The sequence below is a fragment of the Harpegnathos saltator genome, unplaced genomic scaffold (genome assembly GCF_003227715.2).
Source record: "Harpegnathos saltator strain DR-91 unplaced genomic scaffold, Hsal_v8.6 scaffold720, whole genome shotgun sequence".
NCBI lineage: Eukaryota > Metazoa > Arthropoda > Insecta > Hymenoptera > Formicidae > Harpegnathos > Harpegnathos saltator.
The window spans coordinates 472,938-498,566 of record NW_020230561.1 but is presented as its reverse complement, the minus strand read 5'-3'; the positions used below and the strand labels follow the sequence as shown (position 1 = coordinate 498,566).

Sequence of the window (25,629 nt, the reverse complement as noted above, 5' to 3'; positions counted from 1 at the left end):
GTCAAAGCCAAAGTCATTGAAAGTGCATCCCCTATACTGCATAATTATCGAAATTATTTTTATTGTGAATAGTTACTTTTATTTATACTTGTGAAGACAATAAAAAATATAATTAGAATATCTCTATTTTACATTTAAGTATGAAAAATTGAAAAAAAAATTTATTAAAAATGTAACAAGTTATATATTTTATTCACGTCTATAATGTTCTAAATGAATTTAACTAAAAATATTTAGTTAATCCAAATATTTTAAACATATATGTAAAAATAACAATATATATTCATTTACTTACATATAACTTTCTAGCTTTTGCTTATTTTTTTATCTGAAATTTTATTTGATAGCCCGTTGTTTATATCTCTTTTGTTTCCTTATATATTCTTAAATTTCTTTTATATCCTTAAATTTTGAAGAGACAGAAACAACAGTCGTTGTTATTGATTTTTATGTTCCCTTCATATCCTTGGAATAACAATAGTAAATGCTTTCTTATCTTTCGTTCATTATTTTAGTTTCTCAACATAAATAAATCAGGCACTACAAGGGACTCATCATTTTTCTTAATCATCGAGTTTAACTTCGAAGTAAACTTGTCTTAAAATATGTTATATTCTTTCTTTTTTTGTTTCTTTTACTACAAACTTTTCGTAAATGCAGCGAAAACATCAAAACTGTTCAACAAATATTTAATAACTTAAAGTTTCTACTTTTCAGATCAGTCTTTATATAACAATTTTATTGATTTATTATGAAATTACATTGATATAAATAAGGATTATCAAATCTCCTTTATAAAATGTATTACGAACTGCATATGACGTTTATAATGTGATAAATAGAACAAATATTATTTTCCTTAAAATTTTAACTTTATACATAAAAAATATGGACAGAAAAATGTTGTAGCCGTTTTTATATTGAACTAGTTAGACTCAGTGTATTTCTAACTTTAAGTATATGTTAACATCATAGGATTTCTCAACTTTTTTTGGTCGAAATATATCGAATTTCATAAAAATTTATTCTCAACCCTATATTTCGCTTAAGTTTATACATTAAAAGTTTTACTAAAAAGAAATGATAGATACACTTTAAAGAAGAAACTTGAAGATTTCTACTCGTTTTTTAACAAATACCGTGCATTGCCCCGTTGGTCTTTTATGAGCGATCAAAGTTGAAAAGTCACTTTTTGTTTCACTATTAAATAACTCGTTTAAAATCAGTAAAATCTGTTATCTAAAGACAGACTTGAAAAGTAGAAACTTCAAACTGTCAAATACTTGTTGAAACATCTTATTCTAATTATTTCTGTCGGAGTTACACTCATTTGAAGTTTGTCTATTTTTCGAGACTTCAATTTCCACTGGTGATATAATATTATTAATAGTATAACAACACTTGAATTTATCAACAAAATACAAAGAGATTTAAATTACTATTTTCAATAAATATCACTGCTGTAGGAAAAGAAATTCTTTACTGGAAGTCACTGATCGCTAATCAACTGATTGATTCATACTGAGGTTGTTATACTTCAATAAAGTTCAATGATACGGGAAGCTCAGGTTCATATATGTTTCAAACTGCTAACATGTTGCCTGTTGCTGTAACTTATTATTACTTTGTTTTATTCGAAATATATCCTGAATTTATTTTCAAGTAAAATATCTGTCACTTTAAATACACATTGATCCTAATTTTAGAAAATATTAAATTCAAATAAGTTATTAAAATAAAATACTGATATCAATTTAATTATATAATGTGGGGAAATGATAAAAATTTGTAATTGATAATTAGAAAAAACTACGTAAAAAAATGTATTATATGACTAAAAAAATTAATTTTATTATTTAATTCAATAACTAAATATGTATAAAAATCACATAAAATAATTAAAACAAATTTTTGGACTTATATTACTTATATTATCCATACAGAGTGTTTAACACAATGCGCACATCCGTTAAAACTCGTCAAACTAAATAAAAGGATTTTTTACCATTTTGCAAACAACTACATTTTGAATTATTAATGAAGAAAATTTTCTATTGGTGAAGAAGCGAAATATAAAAAGTTTGACCGAATTTTATCCTCTTAATATATTTATTTTGGAGTTGGACACGTGAATCATTTTAACTTATTAACGCTCTGTTTCAGCAACGTTATACATTTGATCCCGGAAGAGTCTTTAAAATTATATAAGAAATTTGACTGTGAATGTTTAAAATTATGTAAGAAATTTACTGTGTATTTAGTTTGATGGAGAAGCAAAATATAAATTTTGACTCAATTTTATCTTTATAATATATTTATTGGAATAACAGCAAAAGACCGAGGAAAAAATGCGAACAGCAATAATAAATAATTGTTTGTCATAGTTCAAAATTTTATGTGGTTGTTTGCAAACTGACAGCAATCCTATTACTGAATTTGATGTGTTCTACAGGGTGTTTGATAGCTGATCATGCAGACGAAAGTTGGAGATAGATTGGTTGTAGCCGAGAAGAAAAGTCATGTACCATAATGTCAAATTGGCAATAGTCACCGAGTTATTAATTAAAACATGTGAGCCAACGAGCGCGTAGAGAGCGGAGGTCGGCCGCAGTAAGCACGTAGACATTTGATACAGGCGGAGTCAATGAGTGTCGGTAGGCAAGCGCGCGCGGCGAGGGGCAACGTAAGCGACAAAAGGCGATCGCGCGCGACGAGGAGCGAGCGAGCTTTTTCTTTATAGCTTTTTCCTTATAGCTCGCTCGCTCCTCGTCGTTCGCGCTCGCTCACTCTTCGTCGCGCTCGCTCGCCTCTTGTCGCTTGCGCTGGCTCGCTCCTCGACGCGCGCGTTCGCCTCTTGTTGTTTACGTTGCCCCTCGCTGCGCGCGCTCGCCTGCCGTCACTCGCTGACTCTGCCTGTATCAAATGTCTATGTGCTTACTGTGGTCGCCCTCCGCTCTCTACACGCTCGTTGGCCCACATGTTTTAATTAATAACTCGATAACTATTGCCAATTTGACATTATGGTACATGACTTTTCTTCTCGGCTACACCCAATCTATCTCCAACTTTCGTCTGCATGATCAGCTATCAAACACCCTGTATATGCACATGAGCATTGGTACGGTTTACATCAGATATTTTATATAATATTCAGTATTACATACCGCCCGCGGTTACCGAAAAATTGTCAATTGATTGATTTAGATGAGACTGAAGAGCTCATCCTACCGCATTACGTGCACTTATTCCCTGATTTTTTTCTTAATAACTTGAAATTTTACATGAATATTTGTGAAACGAACTTTCTTATTTACAATCAAAATTTTGATGATTTGCACTCGAGCAAGTATGCGCGTTGGGCCAGATACCTTGTATGGAATGAACAGATGGAAACTTTAAAAAAAAACCTTCAAAACTTGGCGCAGAATATAATGAAAATTATAAGGATACATTATTTTTTATATAACGTCAACGATAATGAATTATTTTGTTTTCCGATAGATAACGAGTAACAATGAAGCGTTACTTTTTGAAAATAACTTTCTCAACCCTGCATTATATTTATGTTATAACATTTTATCAAGTAATATTGTATTTGTTATATAACTGCAATTCTATATACATAGGAAATTACAATTAACATGTAAGTTGCATGCAACTTACGCGATATGTATTATTTCGCTATATATTATGACAATGTGACATTTACATACCTATGTTTGTTGGATAAAAATGAACAATATCCTTATAAATGAAATATTTACATTATAATTAAGGCTATAATATTGTCACAGGAAAATGAAATTTAATATACTATGATTAGAGCCGATCAACGTTGGTGTAACCAGCCTCAAGACATTAGGCAAACACAGGTTAATCGGGTAATCTATTTGTTTTGCCCTTCGAGTTGCCTGTAACGTTAAAATAACGTATTAGAGACTTGTAATAGAGTTCGTCAGATTTTTATTCCTACTTCTTTTATTAACGGTAACGAAACAATATATATTCATATTCATACACATATTCAATCGAAACATTTATCATCGTCCATCATTTTCTAGTTAGTCTAGTTTAGATAATTGTTTGATATCATGCCTGTAATGTAGTTTAATTTTTGAGCTACTTTAAAATTATTGACAATCCAACGAACTTTTGCAAGTCCCTAATGTCAATCTCGTGGTTCCTATCGTTGACAATTCCTAATCGTATAGCGAGCATTACGTCGGATCAGATTACTCCGGCGCGTAAAGATTATATCGAACCGATGAGTCGCTTATATTTTTAAGACTATACAAAAGAAATGAATCTTCAATGACAGCTATTTCGCCGCGTTTTAGCGACTTAGTTTTTCACGAGCTATCCTTTGAATGGAAACGATCCTCTTGAAAGGGTACGTTTGCGAAATGCCCCCTTACTGCTGTTCCTCCTTTTACACATACTTAACTTTATTTTAACTACAATATGGTGCTGTTAATCTGTATACGTACGTTACTATTCAATTACATGTTGCTAATATTTTTGTGCGTACTTATACTTGTAAATATATTTTATCGCTTAGACATTCCTGTTCGCTTTACAAAAAATAAATGAGTTGGCTAGAATCGACCAGTAACTGTGTCGTGCAATTAAATTGTCTTAAAAAGATAATTTCGAATAAACTGGAGAAAGATTCCATATAATCAAATATGTAGAATTTTTATTCGACAGTTTGGAACGTAGAAAGAGAAATGGTATTTTTATAGTTTTAGAAACTAAATTGAAATGGAGATATATGATATATAAATACAATTAAACTAACTCACACACTGCGAGATGTGAAATTTTAATATGTTCTTGTTACTTTCATTAACGACCCTGTGTAACATCAAGATTATATAACTTAAAAGATATATAAAGATTATAGTTATTTGATCTATTATTGATTACATCGTTAAAATTTCAGATTTTCTAAATTATTATTTTCTATTTCTGATCTGCAATTTACACTTATGCAAATTGAATTCTTACTAATATTTCTCGGTTAGCTTGTACCTCTTTTTTATATCGTTGAATGTATTTGCTGAATTTAACTATCTCGTATTCACATATGGGCTCGTATATGGAATAAATATAAATACTCGGACCAGTCACACACACGTTCGCGTTTTAAAAGTTGGCTTAATACCATACTATCTACTCGTGCATCGTCACAAGCTCCAGCTCTACCATGTACACGCAATATAAAACACATACATATATACACGCGCCTGCACGCGGGCATACATAATACCGCTCTCAACGATAGACCGAAAACGTTATCCAGTTAATTGTTATGAAATCGATTCTACTACCTCGTTAGCTAACTACATATGAGTACGGTTAATGTATCCACTTTAAGATTCGTTTTACAATTGCGCGACTTCTCACACTCCATCAACGTCAAAATGTATGAGTTGTCGTTCTGTACAGTAAAATAGCAAATGGTTGAACCGATATTGATTCTTGATACTCAAAAGAGGATAATGATATTAATAATATTAATATACTCATTATTATTTACATATAATTCCTTATCAATAAATATACGGTAAAAGAGAAAGATAGAGAGAGGGAGAGATAAAGTAAATTTTAAGACTTTATCTATATTTTATTGTATGTATTACTAAAATATGTAAAACAGGATCTTCTCATAGATTTCTTTGATATTTGATAAATTAATGTCGCTACGTATTTACACAGATTTAGCACAAACGAATCACATTCAATTACCAAATTGCACGCCTAGAATTAAATTGGGAGATTCTTTTAACAAGCGTTATACTACTGTGAAAATGTAATATACTAGTGGATTTGCTCTATATATAATACTTTATATTGTATAAATTAATAAATAATGTGCGTGCACGCGCGCGCGCGTGTGTGTGTATATGTATGCGCGTGTACGCATATGTGCATGCATACGTATGTGTGAAATACGTCTGAAGAATCTCTCAATTTATTCGGAACTATCTGTGGAAGTTTTTTTACTTATGTACTAGCCTATATTTACAAAATTAAACACAAATAAAGGAATTTGAGAATTTACTTCTAAAGGAGACACCTTTTTGATTGGGTTGAAATTTTACAAGTGATATTGTTACGATATAATAATGATTATTTATGAAGGTCTTATCTTCAAGTTCTCCATAGTTAAAAAGATAAAAAATAAAAAGAAAGAAAAAAGAAAAATTATATAGTAATTATTTATGAAAGTTCTATCTCCGAATTCTCTACAATCGAAAAGATAAAAAATGAAAAAATATCGCAAAATGGTATGAGACTTTTATGTTTGTCTTAATCAATTCTATGCCTCCATTGGCTATGGCTATATTAGTTACCAAATATATCAATAAATATGTCAATATAATTAATTCGTACATATTCATGTTAATGTCAACACCATGTACATTTAAAAATCAAAGGAAACTAAACCTAATCAAAAACCTACAATATATTTTTTTTGTTCTTAATTTTTTTAGTTTTTCTATTTTTTAGTTTTTTATTGTTTTTAATTAGTTTAAGTTAAACATTTTCTATCCTTTTAATCATAAAAAACTCGAAGATAGGACTTCATAAATAATTATGTATATTATAGTATAGTATATGTATAGTACACTATGTATAGTAACAATATTAGTTGTTAAGTTTCAGCTTAATCGGAAGTGTCCCCTTCGGAAATATACCCGAATTTAATTGCTTTATGTTTTATGGCATGCGTAATTAAATATGGTTTTCTCATGCAATTTTCCTGAAAGAAAATGATAAAAATATGTATTATTATTCATTAGTAAACTTTTTTACGTTTATTCGATGAATTCTACCAAGAAGTCTGTTGCTAGAACAGTCAAATCATTTAAAGATAGGTTAGTGCCATTCATAGCAAATCTACGAGAGGAATCTGTTCATGCGTGTACTCTGCGTGTCATTTAACTCTTTGTGCGTACATGCACGAGCGTACGTCAAATGCATCAGTGCACGTACGTACACGAGATTGTACATGTACTTAAATTATAAGGAGATGTGATGTTACTTTTACACGAATTCATAAACAAAATTGCTTAACTCTTAAGGAAATGCACTTCTTTAAATTTTAATTTAAGATCAAGCTGCGTTATATTCTCCCTTTTATTAATTGAATATCGGAAATGGTGTCGGTTTGGTAAGTTAAAAAGAACTTAAATTAAATTTCAATTAAACTAATCAATAAATAACTAACAAACTTACCAGCTGCAATTTCTGGCCATGTAATTTGTTGTCAAATAGTAACCAATCATCAATAATTCATTTTGTATTAGCAATGTATAGCAAATACTAATTGACTGATGGTAATTTCAAATATATATTATATGAAGAAAGAACAATTTTCACTCTCGTTTTAATAAAGATTTGGTTTGTTATTAGTAATGTACAAGCATTATTAGTATATTGTATTAGTAATGTACAAACATTATTACTTGACTGGTAATATAATATCAAATATATATTATATAAAGAAAATACAATATTTTTATTCTCGTTTTAATAAAAATTAATTGGTGTTGGTTTTACATTTTGAAAACATTTGAATTTATCATCGATCAGATTAATCAGAATTTAGTGGAGGTTACTCTAAATTTTTAATATACATGCTGCAACTTATATAAATAAATTTGATGCAATCTGAAATAAAGAAGTTATAATCTGTGTTTATACGAACCCCATTAACTTGTGCATACAGGGTGTCTTAAAAATACCGGAATCCTCGGATAACTTTGCAGTATCAAGTTTTCATGAAAAACTTCAAATACAAAAGTTGTAGAAAATCGGATAATGACTTGATGGTGAACTTGAATTTGACCTTAGCCATAACTTTCAAAGTCATTTAGAGATCAACTTGCGTTTTTTAAATAGGGACCACTATTTTTTATTACACTATTTTTTTCTACCAATTAATTTGAACAACTTTTGTCTAAAACATTTTTTTATTTGTCTAATATTTTTTGAGATATTTGAGGAAAACTTGATAACTTTTTCAATATTTAACTTACAATATTTCGCTATTTGTCGGAAGAAAAAGTGGTACTAGACTTTCTTGCTTTATTTAGTCTCAAGAATATATTGTTACAAAAGTGCCCTGATTTTTGTTAATTTGATGATTTTGAAATTTCCAAAAGTCAGTGAGTTAACAAAAGTCAGGGTCTAATTTTCTTTCAACAAATAGTTAGCAAGATATCGTAAGTTAAATATTAAGAAAGTTATCAAGTTTTCCTCAAATATCTCAAATATCTCAAAAAATATTAGGCAAATAAAAAAATATTTTAGACAAAAGTTGTTCAAATTAATTAGGTAGAGGAAACAGTGTAATAAAAAATAAGGATTCTCATTTAAAAAACGCAAGTTGACCTCCAAATGACTTCGAAGGTCATGGCCAAGGTCAAATTCAAAATCACCATCAAGTCTGTTACTCGATTTTCTACAACTTTTATATTTAAAGTTTTCATGAAAACTTGATCTTGCAAAGTTATCCAGGGATTCCGGTATTTTTAAGACACCCTGTATAACTAAAATATAGTGTAAGCATCATTAAAGTGTATAAAAATAAATGTACTTAGCATGAAACAAGAATCTCTGGGGGGAAAAGGCTTTGTTTATTTATTAAAATGATTTTCTGATTTAAAATTTCCAAAATAAAACGTTCTATAGGAATTTTTCCTAAAAAAACTACAAAAAATGGGATTTTTAGTCATTGTGTACATATCTATATAGAGTGTCTAACGGCATTATATTTACCGTGTGATTGTCGATAAGTCGTAAATTGAACGCTGAATTCCTAGACCATTTTTTAAATAATCATGTAAAATTTTAAGTTATTAATGAAAGAAAGGTACTGAATGAACGTATGCAATGTCGTGAACGAGCTCTGTAAAGGTAATGCCTCAAATCTCTACTCGCCACATGTCAATCGACAATAAGCAAAGAGAGAAGTAATGACCTTCCTTAATCAATTTACATATTATGCTTTACGAGTTTAGAAAAAGCATAAAAGTTGGAATTTTACAGTTGGAATGTATGATGCGTAGCAGTCTATATGAATTTCAACAGAAGAAGTTACAAAGAAGATAAATGACAGTGTTTCAATATCTAAAAAAGTAAGTACTATTGTATATAATATGGTATACTAGTATATGGTGTACAAATGAATAATTAAATTTTTTTAAACAATTATTATTTAAGCAGAAATTAATTTTAAAATAAATTTTCCCGCTTTTTTGTGATTATATAGTGTTGGCATGTAATTATTAAGGCTGCGTTCCAATATTCATTGCCAATACTGAAACTCTAGAGTATATGTCACATAAACTATAGATTTTTAGTACTAACAGTGAATATCGGAACGCAACTGTAAAGGTAATGCAACAAAAATGACATTTAGTATGGCGGAAAGCTCAACATAACCTTCAAAAATATCCAGTTCAGTAGAGTCAAAAATGACAATAAATAAGGTTATTCGATAATGTATTCTTTACGAATTCTAAAGAAAAAAAAATGCTGTAAGAGCATATGAATCGATTTGTTCTTTTTTCGATGAAAATATTGTATCGTATGATGTATTCACATTTTGGTTTAAGCAGTTTAAAAGCGGTGATTGCAATCTGATCGACAAATAACGTTCTGGAAGCCCTCGGAAATGCGATAACGATTATTTGGAACAAATGCTTGCTAAGAATTCCACACAAATGCAAAAAGAATTTACAGAATAGTTAGGAGTAACGCAGTCAACCATTTCCAAACGTTTACATAAGATGGGAAAGATCTAAAAAGAAGAAAAATAAGTTCCGCATGAACTCACTGAAGCCAATAAAAATCAACGAGTAGCAGTGTATTTTTTCCTTTTAATATCGTCGAAAGTCTTTCGTATGCAAAACATTATAGGCGATGACAAATGAATACTCTATGATAATCCGAAACACAGAAAGTCATGAGTAAATCTCGGCGAACTATCAACATCAATCGTAAAGCCCAGTCGTTTCGGAGAGGTTTTACTCTGCATTTTAGTAGGATATCAAGAGTATACTTTAGTAGGAGTTGTTGGAATTGGAAAATACAATTATTGCTGACTGTTACTAACGCCAATTAATCTGTTTGACTCAAGAATTAGAACGAAAACGTCCATATATTGGTAAAGGAGGACGCCTTATGAAATTGTTGCATGACAACGCCAGGTCATACATTGCTTCTAACAATAAGACAAAAGACACTTTGATGAATCTTAGTTAGAACGTCTTGCAGCACCCGGCTTATTCATTAAGCATTGCTCCATCCGATTACTTGTTCCGGTCGATATAACACCCTCTTGATATGATATGCATTTCCAATCACATCCGAATGAATGAGATCCGAAAATAGCTTGACGACTTTATTGTGTCCAAAGACAGTATTTTTCTGAAATAAAATTCATCAGTTGCCTGAAAAATTACTTAAAGTTATAGAAAGTAATAACGCATACCTTAATAATTAGCTCCGCTAATTAAAAAAAGATCTGTTTCTAAATTAATTAGTGATTAGCGATGGATCCTATACAATAATATTCAACGCAAACAAACTTGGAAAAAAGAGATGAATCCAGTCAGCCTATCAGCCTAGTTTGCATTTTTAGTTATGCTATTTGTTTAGTGGAATTATGCAAAGGTGTAATCTATATGTAATTTTGAATTGTTTCCTGTTGATGAGACGATTAATTCCAACAAGTACTGCCAATAAGTGCATAGTTTAAAGGTAATAATTCAAGAAAATCGTCTGATTTCGGTCAATAGAATAGATGTCATCTTTCATGACATAATGCCAAACCTCATGTTTCAATGTAGACAGTACAAGCTAAGCATGTTTTTATTATATCTTCCATATTTTTCTAACATATTGCACTATCAAACTATTACTTGTTCCGGGTCATTACAGATCAGTTTAAGTAAGTAAAAATAACATTTTATTTTTTGAAATCTTAAAAAAACTACGTTTTAAAGTTCTTTAACGAGAAACCGCATATATTCTACGATCATAACATCCATATGTTGTCAGAATGTTGGAAAAAAATTATAGAAAGTGATGGAAAATATTGGGCTGATTAGATAAAAATTTGGTAACTAAATCATCTAATTTTTTATTGCGAAAAACAGGTACGAACTTTTGCACTCATCCAATAAAATTATATAATGAATATTTACTGTTATACACCCTGTGCATGTTTTAAGAAAATGTTTTTGTGAGGCAGAAATTGTTTATTCCAAAGAAGAAATAGTTGTCAAAATAATTCATAATATTGTCATTCCAATAATTTTTCTTTCCTATTTATCTAAAACAAGAGATAAAGAAAGAGAAAGAGAATAAAATAAATTTATGTATTTAATATAAATGTCGTTATAGCATAAGCTACAACAAATAGACAATATTAAAAATTACAAAAGTAGCAGCATTTAAAAAATAAAATTTGAAATTGTATCTAAAAATCAAACTATTTTCCGTTAGGGAAAAGAAAAATTTTTCATATGATATGCATTAATTGTAGTTCATGTAAAGATTCACTTATTTTATACAGGATGTTTGGAAATTCCAAAACTTAACATAAGAAAATTTAACATCCAACATGTGCAAGTAAATTGCATTAAAGTAATCAGAAAATTCATCAACCATCTTGCAAATAATGAAATACCGAGATATTAATTAAATAAAGTCGGTTAATCAATGCATATGTAGGGTGGATCGAATTTTGTGGATATGATTATACTAAAAACGACTTCAACTTGATTGTTTTTTATCGACAAAGAATGTGGATGTGCAGTATAGCTTCGCATATTATTTTCTGCTGCTGCTACCACGATGATGCCAGGATGAAGATGCGTCTCATATAAATTTTAAACGAACAAGAATCATATACATATATGGTAGCTGAAGTGCAGAGCGCATATTTTACATATTTGAGTGATCGCATATCTTTTCTATTACGATTTATGCGGAGCTGTTCTTCGTTCTGACATCTTTGATACATACTCCATTCTTCGCTGTTAACCACTTATCTGTTAATGACGAAAATTTCAATTTTAAAAGTAGATTATATAGATCTAAAAATCTTTAAAATTCCACTTTCATGCAAATTGAATAATTTTCTATATTTTTTTGGCTATTATTGGATCTATCATTTTTACTTAAAACTTTTGAATTCAAAATCACCAGCTTAAAAAATGCCTGAAGACTAATTTTTATATAAGTCGATAATTATGTAAAATTTTTCGCCGCTATATTCGCCCCGCTATTTTTGTAATTAAAAATTTTTATTTTGAACTTGAAAATTGCGATTTCGAGAAACTTCAATAAAATTTTTTATAATAATCGAACGAGTCTTTGGATATTTGTCCTGTCATATTAAATTCACCATTTTTAATTTTGAAATTTCAATCTCAAATTCAGATTTAGCGACTTAACAAACTTCCAGAAAGTATTTTGTTTATAATTTAATTAATTTCATTGTCAAAATCATTTTGGATACACAAGTATTTTTATCACCCAATATCAAAAGGAAACCTGAGAACGACTGTTCCGTAAGATTTGCAGAGCACACATATTCCGACGTACCCTCTGATAAAGTGTATGTAAACTATGTCCGGATTGTATCTACGAAGTATACATCAATCAATATAGAATAATGTAATAAAAAAATTATTCCGTAGTCAAAGGCCGAAAACCTGCGAAAAACAAGAAAATCGCTTACATGCAAATCGAGTTGATATTTGGTACATCAAATCGAGTTGATATTTGGTAACCGATTTCATTTCTTTTTGTTATGCGCTGTCCTAATACGTTAAAAATATTCATGTTTTACAAAGAAACTTATTTATTAATCCTTTGTACTCGGAGCCATCTCGCAGGTTACCTACCAACAGCTCAGCGGCATCTTTTTAGGAAAAAGTGCAAATAGGAATCGCGTCATATTAAATAATGTAGTTGTGAAACCAAGTAATTTATTGTAATGATATTTGGTTTATATGAATCTTTACACATTGAGGAACATATTTATGACAAAAAATTAAAATTTTATGTTATATTTTTCTAATATGTGGTAATGTGTGAAACAGTCACCGATATGCATTGCAGGTTCGTTTTGCCATTGTTCTGTAAACTAAATAAATGGGTCAGAAATTTCTAACTATAAATTACAAAATCACAAAATAAAATTTACTAAAAGAATATTACTTTTCCAATTTTACTTTTTTGACTTATAAAGAGAGTGACACAACTGTCCCTCACCGATTTGAATGGGCTTCGGATATGTTGTAGAGCATCAAAAACTAAGGGACACGTATTTTTTATATATATCGGCTTCGGAGCATGTTTAGGGAGTGAAACTACCCCTTGAAAAAAATAGCCGTTATCGTTTTTAGCAAATATTTTCTAAATTATAAGTATGAAAAAATATGAAAAAAAGTTTCAGACAAAAGTTTTGCAATATTTTATGCTCTTTGCAACCATGTATCCAATTTTTTAAAATTTCAAATGTTGAACTACTCTCCCTCGCCCTCTCATTACTCTGACAAAATTTTTAAGTTTTTGTAAGGACAAAAATTGTAGAGCATTAAATACCAAATCCATCCATATATAATATTAGAAGATGGTATTTAATATTTTGGACAAAATGCAATGAGAAAACTTCATGGTATATGTACCGCGCTGCCCGAATAGATAAATACTGTAGGTAGGCATGTATGTAGTTTTTCCGTTAGATATTTTTCGAGTTAGAAGATTTAAAAGCAGTATCGCCGGCATTAGCATTAGCACCTAACCAAGGTGTACCACGTGAAGGTTGCATGGTCGGATTTACTTCTCTTTTGTGTGTGCGTGTGCGTGTGTGCGTGCATGCGTGTGTGTGTGCGTGCATGCGCGTGTGTGTGCGTATGAGTGTGTGTGCGTATGCGTGTGCGCGCACGCGCGCGTGTGTGTGTGTATGTGTATGTGTGTGAGAAGTGCACCGTCAATTTTGTTATTTTCATTTTTATGTGCGAAAATCCTATTTCCAATTTTAACATTTTAACAAACAATTTTAACAAACTGGCACATTGTCAGACTGTTAATGGCCAGCAATTTGAGCATTTATTATGAATGCAATGTTCAGAAACATGTAGCGGTATTTACGCACACTTAAATAAAAATATGTATATATGTATGTATGTACACACGAGGGCACACGTCGCGCGCCCACTCACACACACACACAAAAGAAGAATAAATCCGACCATGCAACCTTCACGCGGTACACCTTGGGTAATATTAATGCCGGCGATATTGCAACTTTTAAATCTTCTAATTTGAAAAATATCTAACGAAAAAACATTTAATTATAGTAATTTTGAAAAGCCTTCGAGATGAGCTATAAGAATATGTAATGAAAAATAGAGGTTCGATTTAAGAAATTTAAGATGACCACGTAACCTTGATAACGCTATTTAAGGTCCTAATAATATTGCCATATAATGCGCCTTATAAAACCTTACTAATTTTGTATGGAACATTTTTTTCTAAAATGCGTATTTTCCGAGATATTAAGGGGTTTCGATACTTTTCGTACACCCTGTATATAAAATAGGTAAAAGTAATATTAATATAAAATTTACACGAATGTACATAGATATTATAAAATAGTGGCAAGAAAAAAACAATTAGAGAATACGAGAAGAATTCTAAAAATTTCAACAAAAAATGAAAACATATATGAAATATTTATCATGGAAACGATAAGATATTTAAAATACAAAAGTAGACGTTAAAAATATATACTTAATATTTAGGGAGAACATATGAGGCAATGCAAGAGAGGAACGAAATTTTAGAACTTTTCCAATAATTAATTAATGGAAAAGATAAACTAAAAAACTAATATATTGTTTTAAAGATTACAAGATTCATATTTAAAAAAAATCTTTAGTTGTATATTTCCTTATTTTACAATTTTCGAAATATTGAAATATTGTCAAAATATTGAAATAGTAGTTGCCTATATAAAATGATGTTAATCAAGAATACTGCTTTCATTTCAATTTTTTAATATTTACAATTAGTACCACAATAAATGCACTACTTTGTCCTTTTCAATTTTTTTTATTTTCTATTGTCCAATATTCTATTCAATTATTTAAATTAATTTATAATATAAATAATTTTAAAAAATAATATACTTATAATTCTTAGAATCACATTTCGTAATCAATAATGCGGATTTTTATTCGACGTTATTTTATGTAGTGTTGTCTTTGGTTTTAAATTCTTTCTCGTTATTTCTTTAAAATAAATATATCTTTTTAATAATATGAAAGTATTGTAACATACATATCATAATTTTTCGGTTGAGATTAATTTACTTCATTCGTCGATTGTGATTTTACAATATGTGTGAGAAAACTTGGATTAGTTTCTTTCTTGTCGATGGTATGCAAATACTTTTCTCTTGCATCTAAAACTTCTTCAAGTTGTCTTTTGTGTCTCATTGCTAATTCCAAAGCTCTGTTTAAGATAATACAAATAACAGCATTAGACAAGAATCAATTACTTTATAAAATTCAGAAACGAAACCAAATAGCATGAAAAAGAGAATTCTTACATGGGATTAAATATAATTTCAGATTTATTATAAAATATATAAAATTATATAAAATATATAAAATATATAAAATTATAAATATAACATAATACATAGAATGTCCCATAACTCAGTACTAGAAATTCGTGGAGACACAGAACGGATTAAGATAAACATAAAATCCCATTCCATTTTGTGATATTCGCAATAATTACCAAGTTATTAATTACAGAAATCTGATGAGTTAGCGCGCATGAAGATGGATAATTGGAAAAACGTTGCAACCACTCGGGCCACAGCGCGGTCCAGTCGATTTAGCAACTGCTGCTGGCGCACAGCGAGGAGGACAACGCGCCGCTAATCGTGTTTTACCTCGCCACACGCCGCCAACAGTTGTTAGATCGACTGGTCCGCGCTGTGGCCCAAGAAGCTGCAACGCTTTTCTAATCGTTCATCTCGGCGCGTGCTCACTCATCAGATTTCTGTAATTAATAATTTGATAATTATCGTGAATATCGCAAAACGGTATGGTACTTTTATGTTTGTTTTAATCCGGTCTATGTCTCCACGAATTCTGTAAAAATTGTTTTAGAACACTCTGTATATAGATTATAATATATATTTATATCATATATAATATAAATAAATTTAAAATAAATTTGTCAATAACAAAAAAATGAAACTGCTAGGCATGTGTGTGTGATAATTTCATTTTCTTAATCTTCGATGTATGTGTTATTAAAGACGACTAAGATTTTCGATAGTCTTCAACATACCTATTCCAATTATAGACCTCAGTGTTAATACGTATAGCTTCTTTAATCAAACCATTTTGTAATAATATACCTTCTGCCGCTAACAAATCACCAGCTAACAATGCCATTTCTGCATATTTTTCTGTAGCATTGGATAAACTCTGCAAATTTTTCATGAAAATTTACATTGATCTTTAATTAACTTTCATTGATCGAGTAATTTAAATGAATAAATGCTCACTTTTATATATCTGATATAATCCACCTTGTCGTATCTACCGATAGCTGCATAAGCTTCTTCCGCCGCATCCAATTCCTTATTATCAGTTGCTATAACAGCCATGCAAGTCCACAATATTTCGTTCTGATAGAAAACAATTTTTCAAAATATAAAATAATTTTATGCTCGGTAAGAAAAATCAAAGTTTATTTTTAACTTTATTACCTGAGCTATACGACACAGAGAAAGCGCTTCCTTTAATCTTTTGTTCAATACATGTTGGTGTAAATTCGTGAACAGAGTGTAAAAAGAGGAAGCAACAATAGCACCATCTCCGCGTTTCACCATGATAAGACCGTTACGGACGCTCACGATGCTAGGATGTTTCCCAAATTCGCTACATCATAAAAGTTATGGCGAATCGTTAATTTAAGTTATTTGATGTACTAATTAAATCAATACGAGTTTTTTTGGACAATTACTGATTGAAAGGAACAAATGTTCGATTCTATTCGATATCTATTCGATCATGTTTCAGTAAAGCAGACGATGAAATCATATTCTTCAGTAAAGTGAAAAAAATTCAATGACACTAGCATGACATGAAATTAACATATTGACTATTATACTAATTTCCATTGATCATTGCAATGCTCATCTCAAGTTTAAGCCACTAAAGATGTGTAAATGCAATTCGCAATGGATATATTTGTTAACTCATTTCATTGACTCTATGAATTATATATATTATATGTTATATGTACAATTTGTTATGTTTTATATATAAATTAGTAGAGATGTGCGAACTATTCGAATTCGAATCGAATCAAATCTAATGTAATTTGATTCGATTCGGATCCGAATCCCTATGATTCGAATCCGAATAATTCGGAAATTTTGAATTGCGAAGATTCGAATACGGATCAAATACATTAGCGTTTGTGCGCATCAGCTACAAAACGGATCATCTGGGCCTCTATGTTTGAACCCTTAACTTGTAATTAACTTAACTTATAATTAATAACTTAACTATAAATTATTTTAAATATTTAAATATATATTTTACTTTAAAATGATATTACAATATCAATATTATCCCTTTCATATTAAAATCATCATTATTTGCATGTTTAACAGTCATGTTAAATTTTTTAATGATTCGATTTGATTTTATTCGATTCGATTCGAATGAAATTTCATAGATTCGATTCGATTCAAATTCGAATTTAAAAAATGAGATTGGATTCGATTCGATTCGACGTAAAAATTCTTGATTCGCACATCGCTACAAATTAGTTATTATTAAAACGCGCTAATATTATAACGCTTTCTAATATTACAGCGATTACTGATAATCACCATGACACAGTCAATATGTTAAATGAAGTAATTATGAAGAATACCTGCTTTCCTTATCAATTCTTGTTTGTCGTATCACTTTACGATCACTGTAATGAACGCAATTAGGACATAGCCATACAGACAAAGTTGTGTCCAACATGGCAGCCAGGACGTTTGCATCGGTCGCCCAAGCGATATTTTGTGCCATCGCAGCTGTAACAAAATAGTAAACAATTATGACATTAGTAACACGGCTCAGAAGTTATCATTCTTTAAAACTGGTTTTTCTACTTAGAGTTTTCATTAATTAAACTATTAATTGTACTACCCAATAAACGAAATGTATTCAGCATTGCAAACTTTTATATTTTTAATCCTCATTTACCATATAGGAGTATGATATACCCAGAGCATTTGAAAATCGTGCGGCATTTCTAAAAACCGGAAAATGAGAGGACTGGATATGGGAGGGGAAAAAAGTGTTTAAAGTATTTAACGTATACTTGTCCCTATCTAGCATCGTCAGTTTGTATAAAAAAGCCATAGCGACTGTACATGAAAGTTGTGCTCAGATAAGACATACTACAGTGCGATAATAACGTGAGCAAACGAAAAAATTCAAGATAAGTAAATATCGTTGAAAATCATTATTTGTTGAATGTTTTGAAAGAAATAAGTAGTACTTGCAATGACAATACTAAAAATTAAAAAGAAAAAATGGTTTTTCTATGTCTTAGAATTTTTTTTCGCTACTGTATGCATATGGCAGAGCGAAGTTGTTTTTGCTTTTTATTACCACAGTTGACAATTGTATATTTAGCTTTAAATTTTTATCAATAAATGTCTTCTTACTGCGTTTTCACTCGATTTTTATTAAAACTTTTTTTACTTTTACTGAGCCGCCATTTGATGAAAATATAAAAATATAAAAAATAGAAAAACATTTCTCGAATAAAAATGTAATGGTTTGAAAAGTAGACGTCGTTTTTATATTTTTTTCAATATTAGAATTTTAAACATATTTCCACTATTTACTTATTTTTAATAAAATAAAAATTTTGTTGTTATTAAATAAAAGGATATTTTATATTAAATTCGACCATATATAATAATGCTACTTTCCAACATACAAATTTTCCGAAAAATAGATAGGAACACCTCTATATCAAGTTTTCCAAAAATAAAGGACCTCCCATCTCAGAATCTATGCATTATAGGAAAAAATAACCCGAACAAAAGTTTTAGGGTTTATAAAGTTCTGTTCTTTTGTGATTTCAAATTTGACCTTGACCTCGACCTTGAAGATCATTTGAAAGTCAACTTGCATTTTTTAAATAATGGGAACCCCTATTTTTTATTACACTTTTTTCTATCAATTAATTTGAACTTTTCTCTAAAACATTTTTTTATTTGCCTAATATTTTTTGAGATATTTGTTCCCATCACTCCTTCTATCTCCCTCTCCCCCTCCCCCTCCCCTCCCCAACATTTTTCCATTTCCTTGATCCATCCCTCCCCCCTTCCCTTCTCTCCCAGCACCTGCCCCTCCATCTCCTGCTATTCTCTTTCCTCTCTCCATCCTGTGCACTCCTCCCATATATGCTTGCATGTTCCTCTCACCTCCCACACATCCTGCCCCTCCTCTTTCATCCTCCTCCCAGTACCTTCCTCCTCTCAACTCACAGCCTAGCCTAAATCTTACTATCCTCCTCCATCTTTTCTCTCCCCATCCCATTTTCAGATATCCTGGTACCCCCTTTCCTTCACCCTTCCATATCCCTCATTGTATCTTGATTCTCTTATCCTTTCCCATCTTTCTTCCTCCTGCCTTCTCTTTTCTCTACTCTTTATTTCCTCTCCCTTTATCTCCCCTCCTTTTTCCCTTATCTCCTCTATCTTGTCTATTTCCACCTATCCTCAAAGAACCTTCTCCTCTCTTCCTCCCATTTCCCTACTTCTTTTCCTCTCCCTCCCTATCCCTCATCTCCATCCAGCACATTCTTGCTATCTCTCCCCCCTTCCTCTCTCCCATCTCTTTTCATACTCCCACGCTCTCATTCCCGCTCTACTCCTCAATAACTCCCTCTGTACCTCCTCTCTCACCATATATCCTGGCGTCCACCTCTCTACTCCCAATATCCATCTCAAATACCTTTCTTGCAACTCCTCTATTTTTCTCCTCTCTCCATCCCCAGCTCTACCCCGTAACTTATCACCGGCCACACTAGTTTATCAAACAGCCATACCGTCCTTCCCCAATCGTTTCCAAGCCTCCTTTTTCCTATCCCCCATACTTGCCCCATTACCTTCGTTCCCTTCCTTACCCTATTTCTCACCTGCGCCTCCTACCCTCCATTCCTCATCACCATATATCCTATTTATATTCCTTCACTTCCTCTAGTCTCTTCCCCTTCCATCTCCAGTCCACCTTCCTTCATCTCCTTCCACTCCTCCTGCACCTCATTACTTTCGTTTTTTCTATGTTCACTTCCAAACCCTTCCTTTCTAAGTACCTCTCCAGCCTCCCTATCATTCCCTACATCCCCTCCTCGTCTTCTGCCAATACTGCCAGGTCATCTGCATATGCCAGCGTATACATCCTCTCCTTCCCCAACCTTCTTCAACTCCTCATCTATATCCGCTATTAATATTATGAATAACCACTCTTAAGAGTTCCATTCTTAAAAGACCGATTGGATATATATAATCAAAAAATTCGGGTATTTTATTTTAGTTTAGATTATTTTAGTTTAAATACTTTAAGTTCATCAAAATCAGAAGGGGACATTTCCATGTACTTATTTTAAAAATCAAAATTATAAAATTTAGAATAGTAAATTCAATATAACGACTGAAATCGGAGAATGTTATATGCAGCGATCAATATGTACTGATATTTGATAAAATAATAAAATTAAAAAATCCAAAAATATAAAAGTATAAAAGAAATAAAAAATATAAAAGGGTCAGTTGCTGCTACGTTCATATAATTTATTCTAGGTTCGACAGAGGGCGGTTTACTTATGTGACTTTATTTAACACCTTATAATAAGAACATTATAATAAAACGATTTACTGAATGTTATTCTATCAGATTAATTGAAACGACTGTTTTATTTTATTTTATTCAATTATGAATATATTGATTGAATATAAGAATTACCGATTTCAGTAGCTACATTTGTTGGACATGGATATGCTATTTTAAATTTTATAATTCTGATCTTTGATTCGTAATTAGCGACACTAAAAATATACAAAATTTATACAAAATTACAAATATATAAAATTTAATTAATTACAAAATTAATATACAAAATTAATAAATAAAATTTAATGTGAACTATCTGAAAAATACTGAAAATCATTATTTGGAGCCGTCATTTTAAATCTTAAAATTTTTACCGTAGAATTGTGAGCAGCTGATGAAATTAAAAAAAAATTGTTACAAAAGATTTCATAGTTTTTAATGGCTAAATATCATTTAAATAATTACATTAGTAATATTTATCATTGAATATGTATCATACCTATTTTACAGACTCTCCCAAATCCCGAAGTTTTTATTGCAAGTAAAAAGAGATCTTTGTTAACATCTATCAGTGCCAATTGTCGATCGTTTATGCCACCAATATGACTTAACGCCACCTGTGTCACGTTTTGTAAGTGTGAATACGTTTGACCTTCTGTTATAGATTTATTGTTAGCTATTTCCAAAATATGAAGTACTGAAAAAAATATTGAAATATTTAATAAAGTAAAATAATTATGGATTTGCACATTCAAAGGTCAAATATTTACAGAGTTAATCTAGAGCGAATCCGCTAAAACAAGAACATATCGAGTGCATTTTCCGTTATATTCTATATATTTATCTTACATTTCATGTTATTCTGATCCCTTATGACCAAAGTGTCTGAAGATAATGATATGCAAGGAGGATAAAGAGGTTCCTGAGTAAATCCTTTCCACTTGGGAATACCCAGTAAACGACCTTGATAACTATATAATGACACAGTATTCCATTCCACAATCAAAAAATGTCTGTAGAATAATGCACATATATAATTAATACATTATAATATTAATAAGTATAAAATTGTATTATTATACGCACTATATTACCCATTATATTTAACTGCTTACTTTTCCGCAAGAAGTACGGCAGAGAGAGTACTACTTTTCAAGTTAAATATTGCAGGAGTATTCCAATTTGTCACAGAATATACGTGACACTGAGCGGGTGTAATGACGACTAGATGTCCGAAACCGAATTCGAGATGCACTACACGATCAGAGATTTCCAATACTTCACGAACTTCATTACCAACTTCTCTAACTTCGATTACCTTTTTCTTCACTAACGTTACTTCGTAATTATCCCATTCTAATCTTCTGTGTGTATCATACATAAATGAAAATTATATCGTAAGATATCTCGTAGCTAATGATCTTAATTCATATAATTTATACATTAATAAATGGAATTAAGTTTTTTTTAGTAGAAATGTTAAGATACAATTTTCTATGCTCGAATTGATGTAATAAATCTAAGCAATTTTTTCCTTGAAACTTACTTATCTATCACATGTCCAGTTAATAGTTTTCCATTACTGCACACCATAGCCACTTGAGTACTATCGTTGGACCAAGCTATGCTATATATGCTCCCAGTATTCAATTTTTCCATAGAATGTGTCCACTAAAATATAGTGACGAATATAAAAATGCTAATATATTGATAAATCATAAATATATAAATTAATACAATAAAGAAAAATTTTGTCCATATATGAAACTTCTTAACTTTTTAGAATTTAATTATGAATATATTTATAAGGCAAACAAAGTAAAACATACCCCATTTTTATCACAGAGTTTGACAGTATTGAAGGATCCAACCGCAAAGTAGTTACCAGAAGAATAACACCAGCTAATTGCTGTCACAGGATGATCACCGATGCTACTGCTATACAACTGATTACTATTAGCATCCCATATCTGTTAAAAGTTATCTATAATTTTTATCAAATCTTTTCCTCTAGATATTATTAAATTCATACAAATATTCTTCCCTAGATAGAGGGGAGAAAAGAATTAGAGTATTATGTACCTTATATTTACAATCTTCACCACCAGAAACTATAAGTCCATTTGTTTGACTCCAACAAACAACCAAAATAAGATTGTCATGTGCATACCACTAAAATTAAATAAAAGAAATAAAATGTTTAATTACATTAAAAGTTAAAGATCTTATATATAAATATTATCTATTTTCAATAGAATTATTTAAATTTATAAAAATTTAATTATAATAGATAGTAAAATTTAATTATAATAGATAGATAATAAAAAATAGAAAACATCTTGTGTTAATATATACATATATTACAATGCATAAAGTATAAGAATATATCCAACCTTGCGTAGTTTCGAATTGGAATTGAGTGGCTGGAGAAGCAAATTTGATCCTTGAGAATATAAAATTGTTGAACAATCAGGACTCCAGGTTGATGTTAATATTGGGAAATTAGTTCGCACTAAAGTTGATCGCAACATACCACTACGAGACCAGATTTTGATCAATCCATCTTCACCTGCTATAATTGATATACTTTTTAGACTAATGGAAGTTAGGAAAATTTTATATTACATAATGCAAATAAATTAGGAGTTCTGAAAATCTCATTTTTTAAAAAATGAATGAAGTTACTTGAATAAGAACATTTATTCATGATTTAGAATATATTTAAACACATTCTTAAATACTAAGTAAAATATTGTTAAGTTAGTAAAATAAAAATATAACATCAAACCTGTTAACAACGCAGAACCATCATTGCTCCATTTACCTACTGTTGTTGCACCTTTGTGAGCTTCAACACTTTTTTCAATACGACCATTTTTATTGACTAAGTGATATTTTCCTTAAATTTATATATTAATTATATTATCATTATTAATTATATTAATAATATCATGTTGAAAATATATTTGTCATAAAATATATTTAGTTTTCTTTATATTATTTCCCATCTTCCTCTGTTATAATAAGAGGAAAAAGAGTAAAGGAATACAACTTTTTTTTATTAACCATATGTTATTTAAACTGTCATTTGAAATGATAGTTAAACAATTTATTATTTAATTATGATTAAAATAATTAAGCAAATTATTGATATGTAATTTCTAAGTTGAGTAACATACCATCAGCTGTAGTAATTAGTAAAACATCCAGAGATGATTTCTTGGCAATAAATACAGTATGATTAAGACATGGATGGCATTGCATATCTGTAGGATAGAAATCATTTGGAAATTGTGTTACAACACTAGCATGTGCAATACCACCTTCTAAATGCCAAGATATCAATAAGTGATCCTCCCTATATAAGAAATAAAAATATTAAATATTTTTTTAATTTAATATTTACACAAGTAAAAATGAAAGAAACTTTTCAAGATATGTTTTTTATCAATAATATATACAATTGTATATATGTGCTATGTATATTGAAGTTAATATATTTGCAATATATTAACAGACCTACCCACACGAATAAATTTCTTCTGCTGAACTCCACGCAACACAAGTGAGCAAACTTTTGTGCTCATTATTACCTTGTACAGATATCTTAAGTCTCATCATAAATAAATTTTGACATTAGTTCTCTATTAAATTTCAAATAATAACTTCACACTGTCTATTTTAAGAATATTAGTGGAAAGAAAATTCAGTACTTCACTTCATGAATGAACGCTTAAGAAAACGAATTACTTAATCAATTAACGTAACAAATGAAAACAGACATAGATATTGTTCATTAAAAATAACTGCTGCTTATTTTAGAGGAAATCGGTTTCGACACGAAAAAACTTGTGGAATAGATAGCAATAAGATCAATATATTTTGTTTATGTTTTAAATTCAGTGGTAACCATGGTAACATGTAAAGAGAAGACAGTGGTTGCGTTCAGAAAACAAAACGCTCATTGAGCGCTTAGTAACTATTGGCCCTTACTGTTAGAACCTTACATTCAGACCAATAACGTTGACGAATTACTCAACCGTTGTATAACCGTTGTGTTTTCTGAACGCAGCCAGTGATTGCGTTCAGAAAACAAAGCGCTCACTGAGCGCTTAGGAACTATTGGTCTTTACTGTTAGATCCTTACATTCAGACCAATAACGTTGACGAATTACTCAACCGTTGTGTAATACCTCGTCTACAATAGAAGTCATAAGGCTCGTCTACATTAGCTGTAAGAGTAAGGCTGTAAGGTTGCAAGGCACGAAATGAAATATTTTCATTCGCTGACAGCTTACGTTACAGCCTTACTCTTACAGCTATTGTAGACGAGCCTATAGAGTCGTAAGTCGTACAAATTGACCAATCGCGGTCGATTATTTTTCTCTTACCGGACTATGATTGGTCAATTTCTACGACGTACGACTCTACGACTTCTATTGTAGACGAGGTATAACCGTTGTGTTTTCTGAACGCAGCCAATGGGTGCATTCAGTACTACAACCGCTCACTGAGGGTGCGTTCGGGGAGTCGCTATTAGTGCTACCAACGCAAATGCTACAAATACTGTTCGTGGAGTCAATAGCGCGATAGCGATAGTAAATTTCATGAACAGCACTAGTGTAACGTTAGCATTACTGCGTCAGAACCGTTGTTTAAGCTA

General features: G+C 30.5%; 1 protein-coding gene across 2 annotated transcripts; it reads right to left on the bottom strand.

Annotated features, from left to right (window-relative positions):
- Positions 1 to 15,243: 15,243 nt before the first annotated feature.
- On the bottom strand, positions 15,244 to 24,948 carry Oseg5 (intraflagellar transport protein Oseg5). Of its 2 annotated transcripts, none has more exons than XM_011142524.3 (15): positions 24,490 to 24,948; positions 24,146 to 24,324; positions 23,755 to 23,865; positions 23,360 to 23,538; positions 23,049 to 23,138; positions 22,796 to 22,936; positions 22,513 to 22,637; positions 22,082 to 22,330; positions 21,816 to 21,979; positions 21,466 to 21,663; positions 17,998 to 18,148; positions 16,820 to 16,991; positions 16,616 to 16,738; positions 16,396 to 16,535; positions 15,244 to 15,543 (listed from the first exon to the last, which is right to left on the bottom strand). In XM_011142524.3, exons 1-15 carry the CDS (start codon positions 24,585 to 24,587, stop codon positions 15,393 to 15,395), a joined length of 2,271 nt encoding a protein of 756 aa, XP_011140826.1. In that variant the 5' UTR covers positions 24,588 to 24,948; the 3' UTR covers positions 15,244 to 15,392. The 2 variants fall into 2 exon arrangements, with proteins under 2 accessions (XP_011140826.1, XP_019697405.1); XM_019841846.2 differs by having other exon boundaries at positions 24,494 to 24,536.
- Between the last annotated feature and the right edge of the window lie 681 nt (positions 24,949 to 25,629).

Coding starts and splice junctions, on each gene's coding strand:
- Oseg5 (XM_011142524.3), bottom strand. CDS start 24,587: ATGATGAGACTTAAGATATCTGTACAAGGTAATAATGAGCACAAAAGT. Junction 22,331..22,512: donor ACTGGACATGTGATAGATAA/GTAAGTTTCAAG, acceptor TGATACACACAG/AAGATTAGAATGGGATAATT. Junction 16,536..16,615: donor ATTATATCAGATATATAAAA/GTGAGCATTTAT, acceptor AAAAATTTGCAG/AGTTTATCCAATGCTACAGA.